Genomic DNA, 20675 nt, shown 5'->3' on the forward strand with positions numbered 1-20675 from the left:
TACACTAAAGAAATGAAGTGTGATTGATACACTAACTGAATGAAGTGTGATTGATACACTAAATAAAAGATCTCAAACGGAACTTCTTTGAATGAACCGTACATACAATATCGTGCATGAATGAGAAAGAAACTTGATAGGTACAATGCAATACAATGCATGATGTTTAATGAACGCAATAAACAAGCGTAGCGGCGCTTTAGAAAGCACCTCATGAGGTGAGTGGCGGTGAACCGCTCTTCTCCGACGGGGATCTCCCCTTGTGCTCTTCGAACACTTACCTTCAATCTTACAGTACAAAGGCTTTGAAATATTGACAAGGGTTCTTCACATAGAACACTTTGGATGTTGCCTTTCTTCCTGATCATCTTCACAACTTTCCCTATTCTCCAATGGGGTGACAGACTAGGTTGGTTCAGTATCCAAAATTGAGGTGCATACATGCTATCTCAACCTATGGGGCTTCCATACAGATTTCAAGCCGAGGACACGCCTCTGGGTATTTAAACCAGACTTTAGTCCCAGAAATCCCGAACCTTTACGTTCTAGGCATCAGCCATTCGAACTTTAGTTTCCACCTTCGCAGTTGGTCTCTTAGGAACTCATTGCGAACACAGCCAAGATGCCTCCGGCAGGGAATGGTACTCAGGGAGAGCACTTTTGATCGCCATTCTGGCTTGAAGCAGACTTGATCTTGAGCTTGAGGTAGAGGCACACTCGTACTTCAGAGCAATGGCAAGACCCGAAGAGGTACGCACGGAATGTAGTCTCGGAACTTACTGAAGTTGAAACAAACTCAGATACCTGACATTTCCTCTTTTCTTTTGCTTTGTAGTGTGGAACCCATATAGCTTCAAATAGGTCCTGGTTTTACTATTCTGACATGACCTGGGTTGAACCCTGCGATTTTATGAAGGAACAAATACTATTTTGCACAAATGTGGAGAATGACACAGCACTCTGAGCACAAAACGATTTTATTTTGAAATCGAAATTGAAAATGAATTCTCAACTGGGTATTGAGTCTACGACTGGACACAGCGCATCACGACTCAACAAAGGAAAACAAAGGTAAAAAACCTAAACACATCGAGACACGCTCGGAACGACTCAAAGCAAGAATCGAGACGAACAAAACAAAAGACACAACACACAGACGTGTTACAAAGACGAGAGACCTCTCAGTGCACGAGGAGCCAGTTTCTCTGGGTATTATTTCCCACCCTTTCTAATTTGTGATTCTCACATCACTCGGCCCTCAGGCTCTGTTTTTCTGAAAAAGCCATTTTCTCACTTTTTCTCTCAGCTCACATCACTCTATTCTTCAATCTCTCATTTTTTTGTCCCTCCCCTGGGTGGTTGATGGATAAACAGAAAGTTGTGGGCTCCTGCCCATAGCATTCTGCTAGATTCTTCTTCTTGTTCATAACAGTGAGTTTCTTCCACAGAGGGGTTGTGCTACAATTGGGTGTGTAGCAAATCTGCAGCTGACATCGGTTGACGATACTCCGCGGGGGGGTTTGGATGTAATCAGATGTGTCCAAACAAAGGAGTGGAATATCTCGCTCCATTCCCGTTTGTGCTTCGCACTTGGCTTGATACCTCGTTGCTTGGAGGATGTGAGAGCTTTCTGCCCTTTTTGCGGTTAACTTCCGTTGTGCCCCTTTCTGGCAAATGCGTTGATAAAGGGGAAAAGACAGAACACCTGACTCAAACTGTGCCCCTAGTTCATCGTTTTGACCATTTTTTTTGGTTTGGTTTTCTACTAAAACAATTTTAACCAAAATGAGAGTTAGATTAACACGCTTGTTCGATTTTCTGATTCAAAATCATGCAAGTTAGTTTATGAGCACTGAAAATTTTCCTTTTTTGGGACCAAGAAAAAGGTCCAGGTTTGGAAAAATGGAATAGTTTTCGAGAGAAAATCAGTCAACCTTAGTAAAAATTTTCAAAAATTGTTTTTGCAAACGGCCACTGCTTAACGAGCATAGAACCCACTCTCGAGATGCACAACCTTAGATTCGAAGGAAAATTGCCCCTTGCTTAAGGGGAGCTGCATGGCAACGGAAAGTTGCCCCTTGTTTAAACGGCATTGCAGCGCATTGAATGGCAACGGAAAGTTGCCCCTTGTTTGAACGGCACTGCAGCGCACTGGACGGCAACGGAAAGTTGCCCCTAGTCTGAATAGCGCCGCAGCATGTGGCAACCAGTCCTTACAATGACAATTACAACCAAATTCTCGGATACAGAGAAGACAAAGATGACCAGAACCATCACATGGACACAGTCAAATTTGAAGTGTTTTACGGCTGGACTTCAGAATGAAGTTGCCTATGTATCCCAAAGATGGGAATCAAGCCTTACGTAGTTCGGGATTAAGGTACACACGTGTATTTAACCTCTTCTTTTGCGCTCTAACTTTTTCCAAGGCCGCCCTTTCTGGGTTTTCAACCTTGCGAGCTTTGTTCTTCTTTTCTTTTCATTCCTTTTCATTTTCTTCTCTTCTTTTTTCTTTTTTATCTTTTCTTTTTATTTTCTTCATTTTTTGCATTTTTCTTTTTTTTTCTTTTTCTTTTTCTTCATTTTCTTCTCTTTCTTGCTCTAACTTTTGCCTGGGTCGCCCTTCCGGGTTTTCGGACCAGCAAGCCTCTCAAGGGTAAAAGTGTAGCTTTAGTCCATATGGAATGGTTTGAGATCTCGAAGCCATCCGAATCCAAGAGAATGGATGTTGTTTGCTGATGATGTAGGAGTCCATCCAATGGGGGGCTGAATTTGCCCCTAGTGTTGTGGATAGGAACTTGGTTGTCCTTCACCAATACTTTCTTCTTTTCTCCCTTCTGGGATTTGGCATTCTCGATGATCTTCATCTTTGACTCTTCGAGCACATTTGAAATTCTTTTGCCCCTAGTTCGAGAGGTGCTTCTGATCTAGCTTCGCAAGCTTCTTGATTTGACTTTGTCGCCGCTACTTCACGGGCTGCTTTTGATCCAGCCACAGAGGCCTTACATTGTAGTTGACCGTTGAACATTCTGAATCCAAGTTCAAGGTTCGAAAGCAAGGGGTCGAGTCTCGAGACTGAGAGCGATCCTAGGCTGCACAATCTCAAGAGAGATTCCACATAGGTCTTCGCAGGACCGCGTAAAACATTTTTTTGAAATCTTTTAAGAAAGCGACTAGTCGCTCGCGCCGAAGACAGTGTAGAACCAATCTGGATCAAGCCAGGATCCTTCCTAGTACTCACACTAACAAGCATGATTTCACTCATTAAGGGCTTAGCACGCCTCTCTTTCTCTCAATTGATCAAATTTTTGCAAAACTCGAGGAATTCCTTCATCTTCGTTTTCACCACAGTGTTCAAAAACAAGTTTTGAAAAACTTAGGTCAATGCTATTTCAAGGCACAAGAGAGCAGGTGGAATGCACTGCCGTTTCATTCAAACTTTCTGGCACAACTGGTGTGAGGCAGAAGCAAACACAAGAGTGTGAAAATCACTGCTGTTTTATTCAAATCTGTTGGCATAACTAGCTCCCCGGCAGAAACAGACTCAAAAGAAAACAAAAGGACAAATACAAAACAAAATAGTGATATCCGAAGAAACACCCCCGGAATCACCCGACTCTAACAAAACAGGACTGACTCGATACAACAAGACAGACCCTTTATCAAAAGACCGACTCAGAACAAAGAGACAGACTCAAAACAAAACCACAGAACTGACTCAACACCCAAGTCAGAAGCTACAAAAACCAGTATTCACAAATGCTCAAAACAGTGCGTGCCACACGCCACATCTGAAGTAAACTGAGTGCCAGCCGCAGCTGGTTCATCCCCCGATCACATAATCACATTATCCCCCGCAAGTTCATTGATCAAGTGCCGATAGACTTTGCAGGACCTGGTGCGGCAATGACCCTGTTGTCAAATAGATTTTGTACATCATGACGCAGACGAAAGCAACTGTCGGTGTCATGTCCGGTTTGTTGATGGTAGGCACAGTATTTAGTCTGGTCATGCTTTGCAGGGATAGGATCGGGTAGGGGCCGTTGTTCCAACGGTTTCAAATGTCCTTTCCGGAGTAAGACCTCTAGAGCCTTCTTGTGAGCTACTTCCGGATGCACCGGTGAATGGGGTAGTTGTTTTTGATGCGGAGGTGGTAACCATGCCCACTTCAGAAGATCTTGCAGCTGCATCACCACTGGTGGTCGCATTTGAACTGCGGGAAAATGCCCTCCTGGGCTGCTCTTTCTCCTGGTCAAGAAGGCCCTGCTTCATAGCGTCCTCGATCTGTACTCCCATCTCATGTGAGTCTGAAAAGGTGGGGAAGGGGAGAACGATCATTTTCTGCATAAGCTTGGGCTAGAGATTGCGCACAATCATCCGAATTTGATCTTTGTCAGTGGGCCTAAGGGTCATCATTGAGGCCTTGGCCCTCCAGCGGGTTACGAAATCAGAAAAACTCTCCTTAGGCTCTTGCCTTGTTGTTTCAAGATCACGGGTTGTGACCTCGATTTGCGTGTTATAGGAGTACTGCGCAACGAAGGCCTCGGCCATCTCATCCCAGTTTCGTTTGACATTGTCTTCTAATTTTGCATACCAGATAGCGGCCACACCTGACAGGGTCCGGCCGAACAATGAAAGCTTCTGCGGTCTGGTGAGGCCCATCGGTCGTAGTATATCTGAGAACAACCGGAGATGCACCAGGGGATCCCCAGATCCGTCAAAGCGGTCGATATGTGGCATTTTAAAGCGGTCTGGCAGCGTCACGACCGCATCGGTATATCCATCCTCAATGTTCGGGATGGACTTGACGCCCTAAGATTTCTTGAATAATTTTTCAAGCTTGCTCACCTTCAGTGCTGTGGGGTCCACCTCGGACTCAAAGGGAGAATCCAGCAGGTTGGTGGGTGTTTTGGGTAATTGGGGTAGGATTGGGGGTGGAGCCAGTCCTGTCGGAATGTCCGTATCTCCCTGGCCATTTGGTGCCTTCTCGGGTGCTGGGACTCCTGGTGGGGAAGGCGCTTGGTGCGAAGCAGATGCTCCGGTTTGCTGCTGTAGCCGGGTAATTAACTCTGCTTGTTGAGCCATGATCGCAGCCTGCTATTTGGCAAATTCCGTCTGGCGGGCAGCGTCTTGCTGCATGAGTTTCATACTTTCTTGGAGTTGACGCATCATTTCCTCCATCCCTGCCATGTTCTGCTGTTCCGGCTGACTGACTGGTATATCTATCTCTGTGATAGAAACTGAGGCCTTAGCTTGATTGTTCACTGGTGGGGTGGATAAGGGCCACTGATCTGGTAACTGCTGAGCCGATGATTTGTGCCTAACTGGCTCCTTTTACCCTGCCTCTGGCAGAGGAACACTGATTTGCCGTTGAACTGAATCTCTGACTTGACAAAGTTTATCAGCACAAGTCCGATGAACCTCGGGGGTTATCGGATCCTTCTGAAGGTATGGTTCCAAGACTACCCTAGCAAAAGAGAAAACATGCAGCATCTCAGCCTGATTTCACCAAAACAGATATGAGCAGCCGAATAACTGTGCTCTCTACTGAGTTCTATCCAAAAATTCTGCCAGTGAACTGATACCCTCAGGTAAAACTGATTCCCAGATACTGATGCCTGCAGGCCTGATATCCAGACTTGCAAACTGTTACATGCATTCCTGTAGGGACACACCCTAAAAGCACATAGCAAGCAAGTGAGAGCCAAAACACCCCTATGTTGGGGTAGGGTTTCCCTGTCCTATTTTGTCAGGAGCTAGGGTTTCACTACGCACACAGTGGTTTCAAACAACCTATAAACGGATAAACAACCTGTCCTAGTTTGGAATGGTCACTACGGATTCCGAATATGCACTAGGTCGAATGGTCAGAAAGGGTACCCCGGTAAAACTGGGGTTTGTGTTCCCATACTGGCAGAGCCCGTAATTGGTAAGCCTTATGGCACGTAGCCTCTGGCAAACCGCTCAGGAATAGCAGATGGCAAACACGGTGTCCTAGGCGCACCAATGCATATGCAATGCAAAGAAACACATAAGTGTAGTCAAAAGCAGATATCATGAGTTCGAGTCAAGTTCTCTAACTCCCCAGTAGAGTCGCCAGAAACTGTAGACGTCCCTGAACGCCCCGGGAGGATGAGTCCCGTTCTGTTCATTTGGGCTCACTACAAGTTCGGACTCTCAAATTGTCACGGTTCTTAATCTGAACCAAAGAGTCCAAATCCGGCAAATCGTTTTGAGAAAACAGATTTTTTGAAAGAAGTGCCAAACATGGACTGCTTTGCCAGATACAGAGTCGCCACCTAAATGTTTTATTTTGGAAAAATTTAGGAAACCCTGACTCGTTTGCCTAAGGCCACGTGTCCGTCATCACTAAAGTTGCCTCGGCTTGGGAACTTGGGTACGATTGGGGAAGGTCACTTCGTGAGCACCCCCGCTTGCCCGATCAAAGATCGGCCTCTACTAACCATGATATATAGTTTTGAAAACTTTATGCGTTCTTATTCCGGTTATTAGCCTAGATTTACTATGTGATGCGCACAACATACAAGTATAGACTGGGTCGCTAAGACGTGGATTTGCCACCCTCGGGTGGGCTTAGAAAACATGATTTTGCCACTATCTAGTGGGCTTTAAACACACATTTTAACGAATTGCTCCAACTCAAATAACCCAACCTTCACCCATAAGCATTCAGGAAGTTATATCACATAAGCACTTAGCCTTATGTGGTAAGCATGCTATCATGGCAGTCACTCACAAAAGTGATGATGGGCTGAACAGTAGACACATCCCCTTTGCAAAATATCATCAGATCATCAGCAAAGCATAAATTAACAATCTTAGTTTTTTCACATCTCCAATGGAATTTGAAATCAGGGTGAGAAGCCTTCTCAGCCAGAATTCTAGAGATAATTTCCATGACAATAACAAAGAGATAAGGGGACATAGGGTCACCTTGCCTCAAACCTCTCTCCCCCCTAAAATAACCATGCAGGCTCCCATTAATGCAAATGGAGTAAGTGGGACTAGTCATGCAAGCTTTTATCCAAAGGATAATATTAGGGGGGAAACCCATCGCGGTACGGACATCAAGAACAAACTCCCATCTAACATTATCATAGGCTTTCATAATGTCCACCTTCATGGTGCACCTAGGAGAGGGGGAGGCTTTATGGTAGCCTCTCATAAGCTCCTGAGAAAGGAAGATATTACAGCAATCCTCCTACAAGGGACAAAAGCTGATTGGACAGGATCAATAAGATCATGAAGGACAATTTTAATCCTATCCGCAATAATCTTAGAAATACATTTATACAAAGTGTTGCAGCACAAAATAGGTCTAAAATCCCCCACTTTTTCAGCATTGGGGATCTTCGGAATCAAAGCAATGGTGGTGCTATTTAATTCCTGAAGAAGCTCCCCCGATGTAAAGAACGATTTGATTGTTTCAACAACTTCTCTCCCCACAATATCCCAGGATTTCAGAAAAAAACCCGCAGAATACCCATCGGAGCCAGGGGCTTTATTAGCTTTAAGGGACTTGAATGCATCAATGATCTCTTTCTCAGTCACATCCCTTGCAAGGTTTTGATATTGACTCTCAGACACTCTTTTGGTGATAAGGCTACTAATCCTATCATACCCATTATATTGATCACCAAAAGGTTTCCCAAACAAGTTTGTGAAATAGTCCACAAAAGAGTGGTGAACCTCAGCACTTTTAGTCACTCTATCCCCATTAGGGAGCACAACACTGTGAATCCGCCCCTTGTTCACATTTCCCTTCACATTTCTAAAGAAGAACTTAGAATTCCTATCACCTAAACCTAACCATTGGATACGAGATTTCTGGTGGGCAAGACTCTTCTCAACTTTGCTAAGGTCAATATATTTTACATAAGCAGCCCTCTCAGTCTCTTGAAGAGTTAAATTTAAAGGATCTTTATCGAGCTTAATTTGAGAATTAAGGAGATGATCCTTGGCAACACCAACCCGAGTGGAAATCTCACTGTATTCCTTTTTGTTCAACTCTTTAAGAATGGGCTTAAGAGTTTTAAGCTTCTGGCAAACCCTGAACATGGGAGAACCCCTAATGTATTTCCTCCAAACACCATACACACTGGGGAGGAAGTCACAGTGGTTAGCCCAGAAGTCAAAAAACTTGAAAGGCTTCTTATGCTTCGCTTCCTCACCTCCAATTTGCACAATCACAGGGGAGTGATCAGAAACTCCCGAGGGCAAGAAGAGAGCATACGAGTTAGGGTTAACAGTTAACCACCTCTCATTGACAAGGACTCTATCAATTTTCGAGGTAATAAAGTTACCACCCCCCTGCTTATTAGACCAAGTAAATTGACACCCCTTGTAACACAAGTCTTCCAATTCAGACTCCAAAATCAGACTATTAAATTGACACCTCATGTTTTGTGTTTGTTTTGATAAGATCCAGTGTGGGTACCCAGGTCCATGTTTTTGAAATTATAACATGAAATCTCAGCTTTTGTAATAGCAAGTTTTGATCTTTGCATTCATCTTCCTCATGTTCCGGTTCTTCAAGTTCTTCATGCTCATGTTCTTCATGTTTATCAAGAGGGAAACCCAGATTTTTCCCGACTTCGCTTTTGAATGTGGCTATCGAGGCTACACCTCGGCAAGGAGGTGTGGGACCTCGGCCTAGACCTAGTAGTTGCCCAGCGTGTTTTTCCAAAGATAAGAAACGGTGTTTCAACTTGATTGACTTAGTTTTTGGAGAATGCCGAGGTCATTTGCATGTAAGCTAGACTTGTTTTGAGTAGTGCATTCAATAGACTTTGCCATGTGTTGTAGGACTTGGACTTGCCTTGACCCCGACGGAGAAAGAGACAAACATTTTGCTGGAGAGCTAGAGGAGAGAAAGTTGTAGAAAAGAAAGAGAAATAGGAAGAAATTCAAAAGGAATTCAAATTCATCCTTTTGGACTTGAGAATTGAACACTTAGGTGATTTAGAAAACCTTAAATAAGGTGCTGAATTAAATTTGGTCACTTAAGCTAAAGAAACTGTTGGAGGCCTAAGCTACTTAGTTCCTAGAACAAAATAGAGAAGGATGGACAAAATTAGAGAGAAACGTTCTTCTTGAGGGCTAGAAGAGAAAGTTAGAGCAAAGAAAGAGAATGAGAAAGAAAATCGAAGGAAATACAAATTCATCCATTCGGACTTGAGAATTGAGTAGTTTTGTGATTTAGAAGGCCTTAAGTGTGGTGCTTTAGTTAAACTGATATATCATTATGCTAAAATTACTCAGAAAATTCTCTTTGTTCGAGGCGAAGCAAGGTTAGTTTGAGTTAAACTTGGCCAATTAAGCTAATGAAACAATTGGGGGCCTATGCTAATTAGTTAGTAGAACAAAATAGAAAATGATGGAGAACGACGGAGAAAGTTAGAGAGAAACATTCTTTTTGAGAGCTAGAAGACTAAGTTAGAGAAAAGAAAGAGAATTAGGAAGAGAATCAAAGGGAATGCAACTTCACCCTTTCGGACTTGCGAGTTGAACACATAGGTGATTTAGAAAACCTTAAATGAGATGCTTAAGTTATATTAATATCGTTAAGGTACAATTGCTCGAAAAATTCTCTTTCTTAGAGGCTAAGCAAGGTTGGTTTTGAGGGAAACTTGGCCACTTAAGCTAATGAAACAATCGGTAGCCTATGTTACTTAGTTAGTAGAACAAAATAGAAAATGATAGAGAACGACGGAGAAAGTTCGAGAGAAACATTCTTTCCGAGAGCCAGAAGAGAAAGTTAGAGAAAAGAAAGAGAAGTATGTCTATTTGCTGTATGATTTCGGGTTTGGGCTGATGCCGGGTGGGCTCCGCGTCTGCTATCTCTAGCACTGTGGCTGTATGTCTACTTTGGTGTTGGGCCCACGGTTTTAATGGGCCACAATGTTTTGGGTTTATTTCTGGTTAAAAAAGTGGGTGGTTTTTGAGGGGCCCATTTGTTTTTTGGCCTAGGTTTTTAGTGGCAGTTTTTGTTCATTCGCGGACAGTGTTTTAATTAGTTTTTTTTTTTGTTGCTATTTTGCCCATATATCTTCCCCAAGTTTCCTTCTATTATCTTTGATGATAGGGGTTGTTTGGGGATAAAAATGATATATGGGCAATTTTGAGTTTTTATTTTCTGCTTTAGTTACCCCTTCTTTGGGGCACGAGATCACGTTGTCCTACCTGGGGTATGCCCCTTGTAAATGTGTAATATTTTGTCTTTAATTTATGACTTGCCCACCCCCAAAAAAAGAAAACAAAAAGAAAGAGAAGTAGGAAGAAAATCAAAGGAAATTCAAATTCATCCTTTTGGACTTGAGAATTGAACACTTAGGTGATTTAGAAAACCTTAAGTGAGATACTTAAGTCAAATTAATATCGTTAAAGCTACAGTTGCTCTGACAATTCCCTTTCTTAGTGGCTAAGCAAGGTTAGTTTGAGTTAAACTTGGCCACTTAAGCTAACCAGATCGTAGAACAAAACAGAGAAGGATGGAGAACGGCAGAGAAAGAGAGAAACATTTTGCTTGAGAGCTAGAGGAGAAAGTTGTAGAAAAGAAAGAGAAAATAGGAATAAAATCTAAAGGAATTCAAATTCATCCTTTTGGACTTGTGAATTGAACGATTAGGTGATTTAGAACACCTTAAATAAGGTGTTGAATTAAACTTGGCCACTTAAGAACAAGTATGGTTAAGTTAGAGAGAAAGGCTCTTCTTGAGAGGTGGAAGAGAAAGTTAGAGAAATGAAAGAGAAAGATGAAGAAAAACAAAGGGAATTCAAATTCATCCTTTTGGAGTTGAGAATTGAACACTTAGGCGATTTTGAAAACCTTAAATGAGGTGCATAAGTTAAACTCTTATTATGGTTAAGCTAAAATTACTCAAAAAATTATCGTTCTTAGAGGACCAAGGAAGGTTTGTTTGAGTGTTAAACTTTGGCCACTTAAGCTAATGAAACAATTGCTGGCCTAAGCTAATTTAGTTCGTAGAACAAAATAGAGAAGGATGGAGAACGGCGGAGAAAGTTAGAGAGAAAGATTTTGCTCCAGAGCTAGAAGAGAAAGTTGTAGAAAAGAAAGAGAAATAGGAAGAAAATCAAAGGAAATTCAAATTCACCCTTTTGGACTTGTGAATTGAACACTTAGGTGGATCAGAAAATCTTAAATGGGGTGCTTAGGTTAAACTCATATCGTTAAGCTAAAGTTACTGAGAAAATTCTCTTTCTTAGGGGCCAAGCAAGGTTAGTTTGAGTTATACTTGGCCAATTATGCTAACGAAACAATTGGTGGCTTAAGCTAAGAAGGATGGAGAACGACGAAGGAAGTTAGAGAGAAACGTTCTTCCTGAGTGCTAGAAGAGAAAGTTAGAGAAAAGAAAGAGAAATAGGATGAAAATCAAAGGAAATACAAATTCATCCTTTCGGACTTGAGAATTGAACACTTATGTGATTTAGAAGGCCATAAATGAGGTGCTTAAGTTAAACCCATATCGTTAAGCTAAAATTACTCAGGAAGTTCTCTTTCTTAGAGGCTAGGCAAGGTTAGTTTGGGTTAAACTTCCCCACATAAGTTGATGAAACAATTGGTGGCCGGAGCTAATTTGTTTGTAGAACAAAATAGAGGAGGATGGAGAATGACGTAGCAGGTTAGAGAGAAACATTCTTCTTGAGAGCAGGAAGAGAAAGTTTGAGAAAGAGAAAGGGAAAATCAAAGGGAATTCATATTCATCTTTTTGGGCTTTAGAATTGAACACTTAGGTGATTTAGAAAACCTTAAATAAGGTGCTTAAGTTAAACTAATGTCGTTAAGCTCCAATTACTCAGAAAATTCTCTTTCTTGGAGGCTAAGCAAGGTTAGTGTGAGTTAAACTTGGCCAGTTAAGCTAATGAAGCAATAGGCGGCCTAACCTAATTAGTTCGTAGAACAAAATAGAGAAGGACGGAGAAAGTTAGAGAAAAAAAGAGAAAGATGAAGAAAATCAAAGAGAATTCAGATTCAGCCTTTTTGACTTGAGAATCGAACACTTAGATGATTTAGAAAACCTTAAATGAGGTGCTTACGTAAACTCATATCGTTAAGCTAAGCTTACTCAGAAAATTCTCTTTCTTAGGGGCTAAGCAAGGTTAGTTTGAGTTATACTTTGTCAATTAAACTAATGAAACAATGGGTGGCATAAGCTAATTAGTTAGTAGAACAAAATAGAGAAGGACGGAGATCGACGCAGAAAGTTAGAGAGAAACATTCTTCTTCAGAGCAAGAAGAGAAAGTTAGAGAAAAGAAAGAGAAATAGGAAAGAAAATCAAAGGGAATTCAAATTCATCCATTTGGACTGGAGAATTGAACACTTGGGGGATTTAGAAAACCTTAAATAAGGTGCTTAAGTTAAACTAATATCGTTAAGCATCAATTACTGAGAAAATTCTCTTCATTAGAGGCTAAGCAAGGTTAGTTTAAGTTAATTTTGGCCACTTAAGCTAATGAAACAATTGGTGGCCTTAGCTAATTAGTTCCTAGAACAAAATATGGGGGGGTTCCTGTATAGCTGTGTTAGGTCCTGGGGTATGCCCCTTGTAGTTGTGTAAATTTTCTTGTTTTATTTTATCTCTTATTCACCCCAAAAAAAAAAAAATATGGGGGGATGGAGAAGGGGACTAAGTTAGAGAGAAATGTTCTTCTTGAGAGCTAGAAGTGGAAGTTAGAAAAACGAAGGAGAAACATGAAGAAAAACAAAGGGAATTCAAATTCACGCTCTTGGACTTGAGAATTGAACACTTGGGCGTTTTTCAAAACCTTAAATGAGGTGCATAAGTTAAACTAATATCGTTAAGGGAAAATTACTCAGAAAATTCTCTTTCTTAGAGGCTAAGCAAGGTTAGTTTGAGTTAAACTTTGGCCACTTAAGCTAATGAAACAATTGGTGGCGTAAGCTAATTAACTCGTAAAACAAAATAGAGAGGGATGGAGAACGACGGAGAAAGAGAGAAACATTTTGCTGGAGAGCTAGAGGAGAGAAAGTTGTAGAAAAGAAAGAGAAATCGGAAGAAATTCAAAAGGAATTCAAATTCATCCTTTTGGACTTGAGAATTGAACACTTAGGTGATTTAGAAAACCTTAAATAAGGTGCTGAATTAAATTTGGTCACTTAAGCTAAAGAAACTATTGGAGGCCTAAGCTACTTAGTTCCTAGAACAAAATAGAGAAGGATGGACAAAATTAGAGAGAAACGTTCTTCTTGAGGGCTAGAAGAGAAAGTTAGAGCAAAGAAAGAGAATGAGAAAGAAAATCGAAGGAAATACAAATTCATCCATTCGGACTTGAGAATTGAGTAGTTTTGTGATTTAGAAGGCCTTAAGTGTGGTGCTTTAGTTAAATTGATATCATTATGCTAAAATTACTCAGAAAATTCTCTTTGTTCGAGGCGAAGCAAGGTTAGTTTGAGTTAAAATTGGCCAATTATGCTAATGAAACAATTAGGGGCCTATGCTAATTAGTTAGTAGAACAAAATAGAAAATGATGGAGAACGACGGAGAAAGTTAGAGAGAAACATTCTTTTTGAGAGCTAGAAGACTAAGTTAGAGAAAAGAAAGAGAATTAGGAAGAGAATCAAAGGGAATGCAACTTCACCCTTTCGGACTTGCGAGTTGAACACATAGGTGATTTAGAAAACCTTAAATGAGATGCTTAAGTTATATTAATATCGTTAAGGTACAATTGCTCGAAAAATTCTCTTTCTTAGAGGCTAAGCAAGGTTGGTTTTGAGGGAAACTTGGCCACTTAAGCTAATGAAACAATCGGCAGCCTATGTTACTTAGTTAGTAGAACAAAATAGAAAATGATAGAGAACGACGGAGAAAGTTCAAGAGAAACATTCTTTCCGAGAGCCAGAAGAGAAAGTTAGAGAAAAGAAAGAGAAGTATGTCTATTTGCTGTATGATTTCGGGTTTGGGCTGATGCCGGGTGGGCTCCGCGTCTGCTATCTCTAGCACTGTGGCTGTATGTCTACTTTGGTGTTGGGCCCACGGTTTTAATGGGCCACAATGTTTTGGGTTTATTTCTGGTTAAAAAAGTGGGTGGTTTTTTAGGGGCCCATTTGTTTTTTGGCCTAGGTTTTTAGTGGCAGTTTTTGTTCATTCGCGGACAGTGTTTTAATTAGCTTTTTTTTTTGTTGCTATTTTGCCCATATATCTTCCCCAAGTTTCCTTCTATTATCTTTGATGATAGGGGTTGTTTGGGGATAAAAATGATATATGGGCAATTTTGAGTTTTTATTTTCTGCTTTAGTTACCCCTTCTTTGGGGCACGAGATCACGTTGTCCTACCTGGGGTATGCCCCTTGTAAATGTGTAATATTTTGTCTTTAATTTATGACTTGCCCACCCCCAAAAAAAAGAAAACAAAAAAGAAAGAGAAGTTGGAAGAAAATCAAAGGAAATTCAAATTCATCCTTTTGGACTTGAGAATTGAACACTTAGGTGATTTAGAAAACCTTAAGTGAGATGCTTAAGTCAAATTAATATCGTTAAGCTACAGTTGCTCTGACAATTCCCTTTCTTAGTGGCTAAGCAAGGTTAGTTTGAGTTAAACTTGGCCACTTAAGCTAACCAGATCGTAGAACAAAACAGAGAAGGATGGAGAACGGCAGAGAAAGAGAGAAACATTTTGCTTGAGAGCTAGAGGAGAAAGTTGTAGAAAAGAAAGAGAAAATAGGAATAAAATCTAAAGGAATTCAAATTCATCCTTTTGGACTTGTGAATTGAACGATTAGGTGATTTAGAACACCTTAAATAAGGTGTTGAATTAAACTTGGCCACTTAAGAACAAGTATGGTTAAGTTAGAGAGAAAGGCTCTTCTTGAGAGGTGGAAGAGAAAGTTAGAGAAATGAAAGAGAAAGATGAAGAAAAACAAAGGGAATTCAAATTCATCCTTTTGGAGTTGAGAATTGAACACTTAGGCGATTTTGAAAACCTTAAATGAGGTGCATAAGTTAAACTCTTATTATGGTTAAGCTAAAATTACTCAAAAAATTATCGTTCTTAGAGGACCAAGGAAGGTTTGTTTGAGTGTTAAACTTTGGCCACTTAAGCTAATGAAACAATTGCTGGCCTAAGCTAATTTAGTTCGTAGAACAAAATAGAGAAGGATGGAGAACGGCGGAGAAAGTTAGAGAGAAAGATTTTGCTCCAGAGCTAGAAGAGAAAGTTGTAGAAAAGAAAGAGAAATAGGAAGAAAATCAAAGGAAATTCAAATTCACCCTTTTGGACTTGTGAATTGAACACTTAGGTGGATCAGAAAATCTTAAATGGGGTGCTTAGGTTAAACTTTTTTTTTTTTTTGGTGAATAAGAAATAATATAAAACAGAAAATTTACAAAAATACAAGGGGCATACCCCAGGCCCTAACAACAGAAAACAACACGAGCCTCAGCACACAAAACACCGAAGCCCGAAAATATAACAAAGATCTAGACCAAACCTAGGAACTACATCCGAAGATGGGGAGAGCCAAAAAGAAGCTTAGCCAATCAAATTGTACAAAGGCCATATCCTATGATGAATAGGGACCTTGTACAAAAGACAAACCCAGCAACCAACAATCACCATTACACAGATAGAAAACTCCCTACACAACCCGTAGGGAAGGGCATCATCACACCCACAAAATCTCCCTACACAGCCCGTAGGGATGGGCACCTGTAACAAAACAAAAATAATATACAGAATAGGAATCCAAACAAAACCGAAGAAAGGAACCAAGAGGGGCCCATCTACCGAGTTGCTCAGAAAACCTGTAACTCGAGACACCAAGGTACACATGAAGCCTCCTACACAACCCGTAGGAGTAGGCAGACTGCACACTCCACCTGTGAACAAATAAAATAAAAATAAAAATAAAAAGAACAACCACTGATTATCTCCCACTTGTAGCATAGCAAGGCGCTTGGAGCAGCCATCACCATGGTACATACACACACTGCCAACTGCCACCCAAATCTGAACAACAGTCAGCCACCACTTCTCCACAGCAAGAGAGAAATAAGCTGTTAACAGCCTCAGGTAACTACGGAGTAAGGAGCTACCATACCACCGAACCACGCCATAAACCACAACCTGCCATGAATAGGAATTACCACCTCCGTAATGAAGATCATAAAGCAGCAGAAATAACAAACACACAGTATAAGACCTCCCCACACTCGGCCCACAGTAACCAACATTCTTACACTCCATATAGAACCTCACATCACTTGGCCCACATCTCACCAGATTTCTCAATAGAACAAGATAGGTAGTATACTTGAAAGCTCCATAAACCTGCAAAAAACATATATAATATATAATAAATGTTAGAGCAAAACAAGTATACTGTCTCTCTTCACTCAACCCACAGTGGCATAGAGTACTTTGCTTGCTCACATCACTCAACCCTCCAATCAGCCTCTTCAATGATATAGAGTGCATCATAACCTGATAAGAGAGAAGAGAACCTACAAAATAACATCCAATTAGTAAAACCCCACAGTATATGCTCACCATCACTCAACCCTAATTGTAGGTGAACTCACATCACTCATACTCCTACCAATTGCAGTAGCATTGGTCGGCTGCATAATCTTGTAGGGAAGGTTCCATTTCTCCAAAAACCAGTGATCACCTGCAGAAAATTTAATGTTATCCAAAGAAAGGAGCCTACCCCTAACCATTTGGATAATAGAGTTAGTAACAACCTCTTCAGGTTTGTGGACCTTACTAAAGATTCTACTATTCCTCTCCATCCAAATGTGGTAGACAGTGCATAGAAAAGACAACCTCAGAACCAGCATTTTCAAAGAATTACCCCTAGTAGATTTAGTAGCAAACTCAACAGTACCCAGCCAAGACAGAGAAGGCCAGTTAGTATTACATTTGGCCATCATGCCACCCCAAACCCTGGAGGAAAAAATACACCTGAAAAAGAGATGGGAATGATCCTCCTCAGGAGCTTGACAGAAAGGGCAGCAAGGATTAGAGACAAGGCCAAAAGATTGAAGCCTATCTCCAGTATTAAGTCTCTCATTAATGGCCAGCCAAACAATAAAACTAACCCTAGGAATAAGAGGGGGGCCCCAGATAAGTTTAGACCAAGGGACTTTAGGCCCTTTTTCCCTCCACCAATCCCAAACAGATTGGATAGAAAATGTACCATCAGCAGTCAAGCTCCAAACCGGAGTGTCAGAAGAGCCCGGAGAAGGTAAGAGAGATGAAGGAGTGGAGGAAATCCACTCTTTAATCTCCCAAGAATTAGAAACAGGCCACTTCCAAGAGCCATTAGAGACAATAGAACTAACCTTGGAGCTGTCAGGAAGGTTAGTATCATAAAGGATCCTAGGCCCAAACCTCTGCCAAAGAGAACCTAGAGGGTGCCAGTTGTCATACCAAAGAAACACAGTGTCACCATTACCAATCCTAAATTTTATGAGAGGATAAATTAAGTTCCTGAGAGACAAAATTTTCCTCCAAACCCAAGACGGATCACTGGGGGTCTTAACGGACCAGAAACTCCTACCTTTGAGCAAGTAGGACTTGACCCATTGGCACCACATAGAACAATCCCCGCCCGAAAACAGATACCAAACATGTTTGGCTATAGCAGCCTTGTTCCAGACTTCCAGATCCTTAAAGCCAAGGCCACCTTCACTCTTATTTCTGCAGATATACTTCCAAGCAATCTTAGCACTATGCTTTTTCATCTCAACCCCAGACCAAAAAAAGGATCTAAGAATACTCTCAATGTCGCTAATTATCTTCTTAGGAAGGATAAAAAGAGAGGACCAATAAACCTGCATAGAAAACAGGATAGACTTTATGAGTTGGGCTCTACCAGCATAAGAGAGCAATTTATTGGTCCAACTTTTGATCCTCATGGTAATTCTCTCCACCAGAATATGGCAGTCAGACACTTTAAGCTTAGTAGTGATTAAAGGCACACCAAGATATCTGACCGGAAGGGAACCCTCAGTAAATTTTGCAATCTGAAGGATTTCCTCTCTAAGCTGTATGCTACAACCCGAGAAGAAAATGTTACTCTTACTAGGATTAGGAGTGAGGCCCGACAGATCTCTAAATTCCTCCAAACCCTGCATGATAAGATTAACAGTACCAGGGTCCCCTTTGCTAAAGATCATCAGATCATCAGCAAAACATAAATTGACAATTTTGGTTTTTTCACATCTCCAGTGGAATTTGAACAGGGGATTCCTAGACTTTTCAGCCAAAATCCTAGCAAGGACCTCCATAGCCACCACAAATAGATACGGGGACATAGGGTCCCCTTGTCTTAACCCCCGAGCCCCTTTAAAATACCCCTGAAGGCTCCCATTAATACATATCGAAAAAGAAGGGCTCGTGATACAAGCCTTTATCCAAGTAATCATGCAAGGAGGGAAAGCCATAGCTGTAAGAGTATCAATAATAAAATCCCACCTCACAGTATCATATGCCTTCATAATGTCCACTTTCATGGCACACTTAGGCGTAAAGGACTTCCTATGGTAACCTCTCATAAGCTCTTGGGACAGGAAAATATTGTCCGAGATCCTTCTACCTTGGACAAAGGCAGATTGCACAGGATCAATCAGATCAGGAAGAGCCAATTTAAGTCTATTAGCAATGATCTTAGCAATACATTTGTAGACGGTGTTACAACAAGAAATGGGTCTATAGTCACCAACATGCATAGGGTTGGGAACTTTAGGAATGAGAGCAATGATGGTACTATTGACCTCAGAAAGAAGTTTACCAGTATCAAAAAATGACTTGATGGCTAATGTGACATCCTTACCAACAATATCCCAAGATTTTTTGAAAAACCCAGCGGAATACCCATCAGGACCGGGGGCTTTGTTGGCTTTTAAGGACCAAAAAACCTCCTTGATTTCAGTCTCAGAGACAGGTTTAGACATCAAATCATATTGAGAAGGAGAGACTTTTTTATTCACCAAAGATTGAATTCTTTCGAAGCCATTATACTGGTCCACACAGGGAGTGCCAAATAACTTGGTATAGAAATTGACAAAAGAGGTGTGGATATCAGAACTGTTAGTTGACCTAGTACCATCACCCATGTCAACACTCAAAATTTTCCCTCTGTTGATATTGCTCTTCACAGACCTAAAAAAGAATTTGCTATTTCTGTCCCCAAGCCCAAGCCATTGCACCCTGGATTTTTGAAGGGCAAGACTCTCTTCTAACTTGCTAAGCTCAATGTATTTTTTCAACTCCTCTCTCTCCTGAATTTGCAGCCCATTGTTCACAGGGTCTTTATCCAGCTTGTACTGGATCAGCTCCAAATTAGCCTTAGCATTCTGAACACGGGTAGATATTTCACTAAAATCCTTTTTGTTCAAAAGCTTAAGGCTGGTTTTTAGATGCCTAAGTTTTTGACAGACTCTAAACATAGGAACGCCCCGGATATACTGCCCCCAAGTGTTAGAAACCGTACTCAGAAAATCTGGGTGTTGAGACCAGAAATCAAAGTATTTGAAAGGTTTCTTGAAGGAGCTCATAGAAGCATTAATATTGACCACAGCAGGGGAATGGTCAGATATGCCAGACGGAAGAAAGTTGGCAGTAGCCTCAGGAAACTTATCCAGCCAAGCCTCATTAACCAGGACTCTATCAATTTTAGTAGCAATATAAGCCCCTTCACTTCTTTTGTTAGCCCATGTGAATTGGCAACCACCATAAGATAGGTCAGCCAACTCAGATGCAATCACATAAGAATTAAATTCCTCATTTTCGTTTGTCCAGTTAGAAGTCCCCCCAATTTTTTCCTGCTGGTATCTAATAGCATTAAAGTCACCCAGAAAAACACAAGGATCTTTGGATTTAACACGGGAGATATCATACATAGATTCAAAAAAAACCTTTCTCAGAGTGTGCTTATTTTCAGCATAGACAAAAGTTGCATAAAATATTTCATTTGAAGCCAATTCAACAACTTTACACAAAATATGCTGATCAGACATGGAAATCATTTGAACATCACAAAAAACATTGTTCCAGCACACCCAGACTCTACCAGTTTTAGTTGGTTGTGAATTAGAAATCATGGACCATTGACCAAAACATTTAACACAAATACTGCTCTCATTTAACTGTTTTATTTTTGTTTCCAAAACCCCCATGACATGAATATTTTCTTTAAGCACAAAGTTTTTAACTTCTTTATGTTTAGAAGGATCATTCAATCCTCTAACATTCCAGGAAGCAATTTTGACATGCATAGGGACACAAAAAAGAGAGTGACATAACCCACAACCAACTAAAACTGAATTACCTCTTCTTCCTCCTCTGGCTGCTACTACCTTTGCCAGAGGATTTATTCACCTGCTGGGATGGGGTAGCAGAGCTAGCATGCACCTTTCCAGCCTTAGTTTCCTTTATCACTGTGTCCACCACTTCAGCAGGAATTGGAGCCACTATTTTTGCAATCTCAAAAATCCTCTTTTGAAACATATCCACATCACTGCTTTCGGAACTGTTCTCTTCCCCGGACAAACCCTTATCACCCGAAGTCTCCTGAGTATCAAGGGATTGATCAGATGAGTCCACCCTTATAGTTACAGGTGCAGTAATTGGAATTTCTTGATTTTCCACCACTGCAGACAAAGGTACAGA

The 20675-nt window shown here is 41.0% G+C and overlaps 2 protein-coding genes across 2 annotated transcripts; both read right to left on the reverse strand.

The window, feature by feature from the left end:
• Positions 1–6629: 6629 nt before the first annotated feature.
• LOC145823894 (secreted RxLR effector protein 78-like) lies at positions 6630–7144 on the reverse strand. Its single transcript, XM_082923444.1, has 2 exons — positions 6758–7144; positions 6630–6674 (listed from the first exon to the last, which is right to left on the reverse strand). Exons 1-2 carry the CDS (start codon positions 7142–7144, stop codon positions 6630–6632), a joined length of 432 nt encoding a protein of 143 aa, XP_082779570.1.
• An 8541-nt stretch (positions 7145–15685) lies between these two features.
• LOC145823895 (uncharacterized) lies at positions 15686–18733 on the reverse strand. Its single transcript, XM_082923446.1, has 5 exons — positions 16600–18733; positions 16434–16504; positions 15922–16331; positions 15806–15880; positions 15686–15710 (listed from the first exon to the last, which is right to left on the reverse strand). The coding sequence occupies exons 1-5, from the start codon at positions 18731–18733 to the stop codon at positions 15686–15688; spliced, it is 2715 nt and encodes a 904-aa protein (XP_082779572.1).
• Between the last annotated feature and the right edge of the window lie 1942 nt (positions 18734–20675).

This window comes from Camellia sinensis, chromosome 4 (assembly GCF_055761805.1).
Source record: "Camellia sinensis isolate YWXY chromosome 4, ASM5576180v1, whole genome shotgun sequence".
Classification (NCBI taxonomy): domain Eukaryota; kingdom Viridiplantae; phylum Streptophyta; class Magnoliopsida; order Ericales; family Theaceae; genus Camellia; species Camellia sinensis.

Coding starts and splice junctions, on each gene's coding strand:
- LOC145823895 (XM_082923446.1), bottom strand. CDS start 18,733: ATGCATGTTGGTGACTATAGACCCATTTCTTGTTGTAACACCGTCTAC. Junction 16,332..16,433: donor TGATTGGAGGGTTGAGTGAT/GTGAGCAAGCAA, acceptor TGTTTTTTGCAG/GTTTATGGAGCTTTCAAGTA. Junction 15,711..15,805: donor CTTGGTGTCTCGAGTTACAG/GTTTTCTGAGCA, acceptor GTTTTGTTACAG/GTGCCCATCCCTACGGGCTG.
- LOC145823894 (XM_082923444.1), bottom strand. CDS start 7,144: ATGAAGGTGGACATTATGAAAGCCTATGATAATGTTAGATGGGAGTTT. Junction 6,675..6,757: donor TTCAGCCCATCATCACTTTT/GTGAGTGACTGC, acceptor TTATGGGTGAAG/GTTGGGTTATTTGAGTTGGA.